Genomic DNA, 11,253 nt, shown 5'->3' on the forward strand with positions numbered 1-11,253 from the left:
GCCATGTAGGTGCTGGCCGCTAACCAGGGGTCCTCTGCAAGAGTAGTAAGCACTCTTGACCACTGAGCCACCCCTCCCCTCAGCCCCAGCCCCAGAGCAGGTATACCAGGAGACCTGAGTGACACTGTAAACTGACAGAAAGGTCAGTGATCTAGACAAGGTTGACAATATCTAGAAGTTAAAAAAAATTACCTTCTTGCTCATCAGACTAATTAAAGCCCTAAAATAATAGTCAGAGAGCCTGGTGAGGCAACAATGAAGTGGACACAAGTCCCTTTAAAATGCCCGTAGGCTTTAAGTGGACGTAGTATTGATCTGCCTTCTGCATATTTATCTTTATACCCGTAGATTATTTAAGCAATCAACTCTCATTAGAGAAACATTCTGCACTGTAAAGCAGTTAAAACCAAGACTCACAAGTGGGCCATGTGCCGAGAGGACATGGTGGTGGAGTGCTCAGCCCTACGTGGGACATCGATAGCATAGCCCCCGCCCCTTCCCCAAGGCTCAGGGAACATGACAAAAGACGGTTCAAAAAGACTCTAAGAGTCAGCAGCTGAGAAGAACTGCTGCAAAACAGCATCCTTTCGGACATGACGGGACCACTGCACCCGTGACCACCCAGCCCTTGTGGTTGTCTCAGTAAGACTTGCACAAGAGCAAGCCAGTTGAAGCTCCAGCATGGTTGAGGAAGGGGGTTACAGATCCCTCCTAGCAGAGGAGCTACTGGGAGTTGAAAACCCCTGGAGTAGACAGAGTTAGTCTTCTCCAGGGGTCTGGCCATGCTCTACAAGTGGACGGCCCTGCAGCCATGCACACACAGGCGGCGCTAACTGGCTTCCATGGCGCTCACATCTCATCAAAGAACCTTTTATTTTTGCAAGAGCCAGAGAGAACCACAGCCAGTCTAAATGTAGACAATGTGATCATGTGGTGCCCGGGCCCAAATCGGACATCTGTAAAACAACCCCACACCCAAGGCACAGGGACCATTATAAAGGGCGGCGGGGTGGGAGAGCAGGGACCATTCATTATAAAGGGCGGTGGGGTTGGGGCGGGGGGGGGGGGGAGAGGAAGGCAGAGAGACTAAGAGCTGAGGGACAAGGACTGTTTCAGGACAGTTTCTTCTGAACAACGCAGGAATGTTACTCCCCTGCCTCTCAGCAATATGGGTGCCTGCAGGAGACGGAGAAAGACCACTCCAATCGGCAGGCCAATGTAGATACAGGAAAAGTTTCCAGAGCCACCAAACCTGGATAGAGCGCTAGAGGCAGTCACCTTAGTTTTGTTCCTTTTCTTTTCCTTTCTTTTTATTTCCCAAGAATGAGACCCCAATCCTAAGGTGTCAACCTTAAACACATGCAAATAAGGGCAACACTAGCAGACTCAGTAGTGTGTGTGTGTGTGTGTGTGTGTGTGTGTGTGTGTGTGTGTGTGTAACAAAGCTAAGTATAGACAAAGAGGTTATGAATTCAAGAAAAGGTACGAGGTGGGGGAAGGACATGGGAGGAGTTGGGGGGAAGAGAAGGGGCTGGAAGGGGTACAAACACAGTGTGCTGACAAATAAAATCCTAAAATTAGAGAAAGAAAAAAAAGAAAACATCAAGTTGGGGGGGGTTGGTACATGCTAGGGGAATGAAGAAAAAGTAGGGAGGTGGATATGATAAAAATATATTGTACATATGTATGAAATTCTCAAAAGAACAAATAAAAAATATATTTTAAGTGTTCATAGGCTTTGATATGACTCTACACTAGGATATGCAGAAAAATTACTAAGATCTATAAAGCACCTATAGAGTCATTAGCTCAAAGGATTTTGTTCTAGATTTTTAAATTTTATGTGTGAATGTTTTGCATGCAAGTATGTCTGGGTACCATGTGTGTTCAGAAGAGGGAGCCGCCATGTGGGTGCTGGGAATTGAACATAGGTCCTGTGGAAGAGCAGCCAGTGGTTTTAACCACTGAGCATCTCTCCAGCCCAGCCGGTTTTTTACTGAGGGCTGCTGTGTGCTGAGCCCTGAGCCAGGAGCTGAAGGAATGGAAACAGAAGAGCAGCAGCCTTGCCTTAGGGGAGTTTCAGTCTGGAGGGAAGTCAGACGCGCGCTGGAAGGCACAAATCAGCGTGCGAGCTGGGGTGGTAAGAGTGCGCTGAGGGAGGCTCAGCCCAAGGAGCCGGCCTGAGGGTGATGCGATGAGCTGGGCCTGGGAGTAAGCTGTGGGGGACTCAGACCGGTAGATCATACGCGGGAGAAACGTGAAAATATGCCGTCAGTGTTAAAGAAACGGCTAATGGAATATTCCTGGAATCTAAAGTATACTTATTAACAGTGCTGTTAGGGAACATTTGCAATAGGCTAAGGCTATGGTAAGTCGTGGTGCTGGAGAGATGGCTCAGCAGTTCAAAGCCCTGGCTGCTCTTGTACTGAACCCAGGCTTGATCCTCAGCACCCAGACGGCGGCTCACAACCTCTGTAACTCCAGCTGCAGGGCATCTGACACACCTTGCTGGCCTCCAAGGACCATGCACATGGTATGTGCTCACACATACATGCAAGCAAGTGCTCATGCACATAAAATAAAAAACAAAATCTTCCTTTAAAAGAATATCAACAGGCGGTGGTTGCGCCCGCCTTTAATCCCAGCACTTGGGAGGCAGAGGCAGGCAGATCACTGTGAGTTCGAGGCCAGCCTGGTCTACAAAGGGAGTCCAGGACAGCCAAGGCTACACAGAGAAACCTCATCTTGGGGGGGGGCGGGGGAGAAAGAATATCAAAAAATAAGGAAAAGCATGGGTCCATTTTGCCTTTAACTTTCATATATGGTCTGAGCACAGGAGTGTTCACAGAACCATGTGTGGGGGATCTGTGTGCTTTTCAAAGTCTGTCTTTTGCGCCTTCTGTGTATTTCACAAGGGGAATACATTTACGTTCGTGGCTAAGAAAGCCAGACTTTGAACAAGTTTATAAAAAGTAAACACAAAAGAATAACAAATGCTAAGTGAATACTTGAAAAAGTGTTCAACATCCTTAGCCATTGGGAAAGGCAAATTAAAACTACCTGGAAAGATTCCACTTTAGGCTACTCAGAATGACTATCATCAAGAAAGCAGTGACAAATGCTGGCACATGAGCATGTGGCACATGAGGCTGTGGGGAAAGAGGAACCCTTATTCACGGCCTGTGGGAGTGCAAACTTGTGCAGCCACTATGTAAATCAGTGGGGAGGTTTCTTAGGAAAAAAAATAAAAATAAAAATACCTTGTAAGCCAGCCGTTCCTCTCTTTGGTCTTTACCAGAAGAACCACAGAAACCCTTGCACGTCTATGTTTATTGCTGCACTGTTCACAACAGCTGGGAAATGGAATTAGCAAGAAGAATAGATAAAGAAACAGTGGTGCATGTGTGTGTGTACAGCCGCAAAGAAAGATAAAATCAAGACATTTACAAGAAAATATTGGAAGTCATTAGGTTAAGTGAAATGAGCCACAGTCAGACGAGCACCACACTTTCTTTCACATGTGTAGTCTAGATTTAAAATTAGACATAGGATACGTGTAAAATGTATATATTTGTATAGGGGGTCATGAAACCAGAAAGGGGACCGTGAAAGGACGCGCTCTTAAGGGAGTGAAGGGGGAAGGGAAGGCTGTAGAATACACATGGCATGAAGATGGGGTGTCAGGGGAAGTAAGGGAACCAATGAGAGGGGAGCAGGGACATCACAGGAGGGCAAGGGAAGGGGAACGATGAGACTAAAATATGCATGCATGCATGAAAATGCCACACTGCATTCTAGCCTGAAAAATTTGAAAAAAAATTAACATTTTGAAGGAGGAATTATTTTAATTAAAAATAAACATGTGCAAAGGGATGGGTGGGGGAATTATGGAATTCTGAAATGGTCCAAAAAAGTTCCTTGGTTTCAGGGACACATGACACATCGGTGTATGTAGGACGGGAGTGGCCCCGCCTTGCTGCAGGGACAGAGTGTGAGACCAGGTCCCTGGGTCCCTGTGAGAGTAGGATGGGATCAAATCTCACATCCTCATTTGGAGTGAGATGTGTCAAAACAAAAACAAAGACAAAGACAAAAATGATGCTTGTCCCTACAACAGGTCCATGAGGGTGGGATAACCAGACACATCTTTAATCCTGCCTCAGTATCTACTGAGAAAGGAAGTCCAGCTTCCTGCACCTGTGAGCAGCTCTGTACTGGAACTCTATGTTCCCAGAGACTAGGAACCCCTGGGGCTCCCACGGCAGGAGAAACTGCATAGGGGAGGTGAAGGCTAGAGCTTGCATATGAAGTGCCCCTGAAAAGGCTCAGTCTCAGAGCAGCAGCTTTCAGAGGCGGGGCTTTCAGGAAGTGACTGGATCACTAGGGCCCTGACGTCATGAATGGATTAATCCCCAGGTAGAGTCATAGCTGGACGCATTGCTGAGAGGTGATGGAGCCGTTAGGAGGCGGGGCCTGGCTGGAGGAAGCAGGTGACTGGAGGCCTGCTCTGAAGGGTGTGTGTTGTCTCAGGCCTTCCTCTCCTAGGGAGCAGCACAGGGCTCCCAATGGCACGCGCTCTCATTGCCAAGATGCGCTCCCTAACCTTTAATCTGAATTTCATGGATTCCGCCAACTCAGTGAGCCAAATGAATCCTTCCTCTAATACTTGTTCCTCTAAGGTATTTGTCGCTGTGATAAAACCAATCCCAGAAAGGCAGGCTAGGGTCCCGAGCCCGGTTCGCCAGTACAGATAGACCATGACCCTCATGTTGTAACCCTCACAATTCCTCATACCTCCCTATGTCACCAGGAACATTTCCACCTCCGCTTGCTTCTGAGGTGCTATGACAGGAGCCAGAGGAGGCTAGCAGTTGATGTCCATTCCTCTCTGGACAGTGGGGAGGGGCTTGCTACACAGGAGGGCGGGGCTGTTCCTACCCATGGCACTAATCTGCATCAACCATGTGACCTCCTGGTCACTGGGGTCTTTGGGCACCTGCCTACAGGAGAGGTTGTTGCCCCCAGACACTCCTGTCCAAGCATGAATCAGGACTTCTCAAGGAAGGCACAGGCAATCTCAAGTGAAATTGAATTTTGTGAGATACTGTCCTCCTTCCTCCCCCGCGCCCCATGCCACCAGTGTGTATGAGTGTTGAACCTGCATGTACATCCATGCACCGCATGTGTGCCTGGTGACCAAAGAGGTGGTAGGCCTCCATGTGGGTGCTGGGAATTGAACCCGGGTCCTTTACAACAACAGCAAGTGCTTCTAACCACTAAGCCAACTCTCCAGCCCCTAGACTCTGCATCTTAAGTGACCAAACCTGTGGAAAATTTTGGGTAGAGTTCTGCCTGCCTGCCTGCCTGCCTGCCATAGTAGCTCTGCTAATAGGAAGGTTTCCTGGGCTGTCCCCACCTGCTTTAGTTCCGCCCGCCCCTCCCCCCCCCCCCCCCCCCTGGAACTGCTCAGTATCTTGGATTTCTACTGTGTCTTGGAATAGACCGTTCTCATGGGCCCACGTCTCCATCTCTGCTCGATGGTCCTTCAGGGGCAGAGAGTATGGGACACATCTGTGGCTCATCCCGCAGAACTGTGCCTCACACGTTGCAAGCCCTCTATAAATGCTTGGTGACTGAGTAGAAGATGAACACACAGATGCCTAAAATCCTTGTGCTGGGCTTGGAGGAAAAGGATGCCTACGTTCTGTCACATTTATTGCCCAATCCTGGCCTAGGACACTTTAAGTCTATGAAGCATCACCAAGACACGGGACAGAAACACAAAGGACATGACTGAGCCATGCCTCCTCTTCTTTGCTGAGGTTAGGCCCAACTCTAAACTGACTTGTATGACTGCTTAGAGCTGTAGGCCCCACAAGATAGGAAGTTCTCCCTGGTGCCACATGGCCCTCCAAGGCCTTTGGTGGCACTGACTACAGCACCAAGCTTTGTGAACTCATTTGAGAGTGCCCAGGCTCGCTGCATTAACTTCTAATTAACAGAACTATCAGTGAGGACCTGGTGGGTTCTAGAAGGGCCGTGGCTCCTCCCACAATAAGAATGGCTGATGGTCAGCCCCAGACAAGGCAGCACTCAGGCCCTGGCCGGCTGTCTAAATGGCCAGGGATGCTGATGAGGGACAATCTGGGGATGCTGCTGCTGCTGCTACAGTGGCGGCGGTGGCGACGGCCGCCTCCACACATCTATCACTTTGAGTGGGTGGGCTACCTCCCCTGGCTGTTGAATTGGCACCTCCAGTCATATGGAGGGTGAGTAAGATAGGTTAGGGACTAGGTCCTGGGGGCTGGTAGAGGGGTGGAATGAAGGCAGAGAAAAGCTGACTTGGGCTTGGTTCATGCCTAAAAAGACCCTCCAGATGAGCATCACCTGCAGCTTCATTATTTTCGGAGAGGTCCAGAACCACTGAGACAGGCATACCATAGTGAATGCTCAGAGACCCCGCCCCCAGGTCTACACCTCCTCCCTTTCCACAGCAGCACCACCTGCCAGCAAGGGTTAACTGTCCCCAACCAAGGCTGCCAGTTGGGTTGCTATCAACTGAAAGTAACAAGCTGGGCTGGACCCGAAACCACAGACAGACAAATTGCCAATGCTTCCCAGTTCTTTCCACTGTCTACCCTCCCTCAGGCTATTTGCCTGCTAACCGGCTCTCAGCCTTCACACAACCCATCAGACCAGGAGCCAGGGAAGGCGGTCACCAGGCTTCACTCTTTACCAAAACAGAGCCAAAGTAAATACCTGATAAAAATAAGGCTAATGAATGGCTCAGTGAATGCTTGGGAAGTGGGGGAGGGAAGGGTGAAGGCCCACTCCTGTGCCATGGAGGTGGCTGGAGCAAGGAAACAGTGGGTGCTCTCGAGGGCCCAGCAAGAACGTCCAGCGCTCAAGGCCGGTGGGTTAATACTGTGGCACTGAAACCCCAAAACTACAGCGCAGGGCCAGCAAGAGCCTGACAGAAAGTCTCCCCGAGGCTCTCCGTGCACCCTCCCACTTCCTCCACTCTCTGATGCCAATCAGCCCCTGAAAGACACATTTGCTACTGGGAGACGTGTTCATTGGTTTAATGCTGAGATTAGGTCCTCGGGAGGCTTAGAAAACGACTTTTACTGAACGCCTACTGGTGATTGGCTCTGAACAAGTGCTTTATTTTTGGTAGTGTTTTGTTTTGTTTGGCTGAGAAAAGATCCCATGTGTCCTAGGCTGGCCTCAAACTTGCTGTGTAGATAAAGCTGGCCTTGAACTCCTGATCCTCTTGCCTCTGTGTCTGGAGTGCTCCGACTCTTCCAGCTGTGCCTGACTCTGAACTTGGGAGTTTCAAATACTCAGCTCATTACAAGCAGCACATGGAAACAGCTTTGGGGGTGGGATGGGGGGATTAAGGCAGCAGTATCAAGGTCTTCCGTAAGTGTTTGCATGTTACCCTCCACACTGCAGCCAGGGCTGCCGGGCTCCCTCACTCCTTGAGTTTATAAGTAGGTATGTGTTCCTATTCTGAGGTAGAAAAACGGGCCTCAGCTTTCCTACCTCATCCCACATGAGGCTAGTCAAAAGGCCACATCTGCATCCAGCTGTGCACCCTTCCCAGGTGTTCACGGTAAAGGAACCTATAGCCCTGCTTATTCCTTCTATTCTGCAGTGTCTTTCGAAATCTTGCACTGGGCCCTTACAAGGGCTACAGCCTTCAGAATGTGACCGTGTCTCCCTCATGCCTGGCCTCCTCTCAGCCCTATCAACTCTGACCACACATGTTAGACAGGCTGAGCACGCACTGCTCCTCAGTGTGCCCAGCCCATTCCTCTGGGCTGTGTTCACAAGCCTTTCTAGGCCTGCAGAGCCCTGCCTAACATCACCACCTCAATCTCAAAGCTTACCCTAGGAGCTGACCCTCAGAGCCGGCCAGCCACAGCAGCTAGGAGAGTCTCGAAAAACCCAGGCTGTGGGAAGACACTGTAAAAGGCTGGTGGCTGCGGTCTAGGGACAACATGATGGGAAAATCACGAAGGTGTCCACTGTAGGCCTCTGGCCCCCTGACTACACTCTATGCAAGTTCCTGCTTCTAAAGTCCCCAGACATCCATGACAATTACCTAACATGTACCAGCCTCCCGCCTGAGACTGGCCTCTCTAAGAGACACCATCGTCTTCTCTCTGCGTGTTCCACAGCCAGAGGGATGGGACCTGTCCCCGTGGCTCCTACTCTAGGAAGATGTTCACTGGGGATTCACCGTGAACCCTCATCAGCAAGCATTCGGCCGCCTCAATCCAAATCCTTCTATGTCCAAAGCTTTAGTGCGGATCCACACATTAGTGCTATGGGATAAACCGAACCTCCTGTCCCACAACTCACGTGTTCTATCTCCCAGTGCCTCAGGCCGTGACCGCCTTTACAGACAGTCTTGACGGATCTAAGTTAAGCTACGCTCACGGGCCTGAGCGCCACGATCGGTGTCCTTGTATGAAAGAGAAAACACATGGGGCCACAGGTACATAGAGGGAAGAGCGTGTGAAGACAAGATACCATCCACAAGCAGAGGAGCCTAGATCTTGAATTCTCGACTCCTCCAGACTATGAGACACCAAGTTTCTGTCGTTCAAACCACCACTTCTGTCGTGCTTTGCTGTGGTGGCCTTAACAAACTACACACAGCAAGACTTGATTTCCAAATGGGAATCAACAAAGCTAGTTCTAACGTTTTCTCAAACCTCACTTCAGAGGCTATTACTGGCAGGTGTGGTGCACTTAGATTCAGCTGGGCTTTAGAGTTCAGGCCACATGCAAGGCAGAGGAAATGAGTGTTCTGGAGACCTCTGCATTATCGCCCCTGTGAGTCTAAGCTACAGGAAAGGAATCTGAGAAGCAGGGGCCCCCAGCACCACAAGTGTCATGTCTGTCACCAACCCTTGGTCTCCTTTGGTCAATGTTTGTGAAACTTCCAATCCTAAGGACTGTCCAGCGTTCCTGGAGGCCCCCCCCCCCCGAAGCTGGGGGCATAGACCTTGTTTTTACGGGAGCCAGGTAGGGTTCTCAGAACCAGATGCATTTGAGAAGCCATAGCCCGGCCAGCCGCCATCAGGAGGTGGGTTTGCCTTGCGCATCCCCATGGCTTACGGGGAAAGGGGACAGTGGTCCACGAAGCATCCTGGCCTGGCACTTTCAGCCCGGCGGGGTATTCCTACCAGCCCTCTGCTCCCGTCACTGCTGTAAGTGTCCATTTAAGTGTTACGCCCTGAGCTAGACCAACAGGCGGGTGGAAGAAGCGCCCTCTGTTTCTCACGCGAGTAACTTTATGAAGTCCTGGACGCCCAGTCTTTCTCCTTGGTGTGTCCCGCCCCGGACTTTTCTCTGAGGCCGGGGGGGGGGGAGCTTACATGAAGCTCGGGAGTGCACCCCAGCTCCCCCTCGAAAGCCCACAGTCCTCCCGCACGGCCCGGCCCGGCCCGGCCCGGCCCGGCCCAGCTTACCCAGGCCGGCAGGTGCTGGCCCCGCAGCTCGCGGCTGATGAACTCGCGCTCGTGCTCCAGGAATTCGAAGGCGGCCTCCAGGCGCCCCAGCTTCCCGCGGCGGTTCCGGCGCCACCACATCCAAAGCAGGGCGCCAAGCAGCAGCCAGGTGACGCTGAGCCCCAGGTAGCCCGCCAGGTAGACGGGAGCCAGGTAGAAGAGCACACGCGCCACGAAGCCGTAGAGCTCCGGCAGCAGCTGGCCGGACAGGCGCGGCTCGGGACCCCGTGCGCGCTGGCCTCTCTCCCGGGTGTCGGGGCCGTGGGGCGAGCTCGGGGCGCACGGCTCCTCCGCTTGCATCTTGCTGTCGCCGTCTTGTCTTCTTCAGAAGCTTCACCCCAGCTCAGGTTGGAGCACCCCTATGCCTGCGCACATCTGTCCTCAAGGCACAAGGACTCCGATGCCGCGCCGCTCCAGCTCGGCCAAGCCTCTCTGCGTTTTGAGCTCGGGTACTCCGCCTCTGGACTGGGAATAAGGCCGGCTGGGTGGAGCTATGGTAAACAGGGAAATCCGGAAGTCTCCGCCACCAGGGGCGGGACCAGGTGAAAAGGGGCGGGGCCACCCCGATGTTGCCTCGAGGGCACCCTGGGAACCCAATGTCTGACGCAGATGTCTACAGGATGGGTGTGCAGTTGCCATTTGGGATGCGTTGAGCGTTGCTTTACTCGTGGGCCCAACTGACATATTATGGATAAACTACCTAAAACCGGTTCCTTACACACAGTTTTATTTGTCCTTTTCGAGAGGTGTGTTCCAGACCAGGGCCAGGATGGACTCTGAGGCTGGGAGTCCAAGCTAGTCCTTAGAGAGTGCGATGCTGTTCTCCCTTAAGCCTCCTGTTAAGTAACACTAGACTCAGCCTCCAGCACAGCCAAGGTGATCTTAGGGGCCCTTCTGTACCCCTCATTCTAAGCAACCATTAGACTGGGAGCTTCCAGGAGCCTGGTTAGCTTCACATACAAGCCATTTGCTCTCCCTTGGTGTGCCCAGACAGGGCAAGTGACCCGTGAATGGAAAAAGAAAGGAGAAGCGAGCCCTGAGGTTCTTGGGAATCCGTGCAGCCCAGAGCTTCTGTGGAGCCCTGTCTGACCAATCAGACAAAAGTAGTGTGCCTCCCTACGTTCAGACAGTGACTCACCTTGTGGATGGCACATATTGTGGGTGCCCATACAAGAGGTCACAGCAATGACCGGATGGTGAGACAGTTGACAGGCGTACAGGCTTGATTTGGAGTAATCTCTTTCAATTAATTTCATTCTCTTTTGACAGTTGATGAAAGACCTAGCCTTATAAACAATCAAAAGGTGACTGTGTTCTTTTTCTCGCACCCTTTCCCTCCTCTCTTCTCCCTCCTCCCCTCTGGATAAAATTATTTGCTGCAAGGTGTTGGGTGGGTGGCTCCTTGGTTAAGAGCACTTACTTCTCATGTAGAAGAACACTATAGTGTTCAGATCCCAGCACCCACAACAAGGTCACCGAGCTCATGTGACTCCAGCTCCAGGGGATGGCCTTGTGTCATGCACACACACACACACACAATTTAAAATTAAAAAATAAATCTAAAAAAAAAAAAAAAAAAAAACCAAAAACTTCTTTGTCCCAGTAAGGTTTTACAACTGTATGTTCCTGGAGGTCAGAATACTGAATCCTCTTCTGTTCTTGGTCTCAGGCTAAGCCAGAAAATCATCAACAACAAAAACAAACAAGCCGGGCGGTGGTGCACACCTTTAAT

The 11,253-nt window shown here is 51.2% G+C and overlaps 1 protein-coding gene across 1 annotated transcript in view; it reads right to left on the bottom strand.

Annotated features, from left to right (window-relative positions):
- Esyt3 (extended synaptotagmin 3) overlaps positions 1-9,935 on the bottom strand; it is a 44,159-nt gene extending 34,224 nt beyond the window's left edge. Inside the window, exon 1 of the mRNA XM_051139991.1 lies at positions 9,483-9,935. Coding sequence (XP_050995948.1) covers positions 9,483-9,821 — 339 coding nt within the window. The 5' untranslated portion in view covers positions 9,822-9,935. The remainder of the gene's footprint in view (positions 1-9,482) is intronic.
- Between the last annotated feature and the right edge of the window lie 1,318 nt (positions 9,936-11,253).

This window comes from Acomys russatus, chromosome 32, assembly GCF_903995435.1.
Source record: "Acomys russatus chromosome 32, mAcoRus1.1, whole genome shotgun sequence".
NCBI lineage: Eukaryota > Metazoa > Chordata > Mammalia > Rodentia > Muridae > Acomys > Acomys russatus.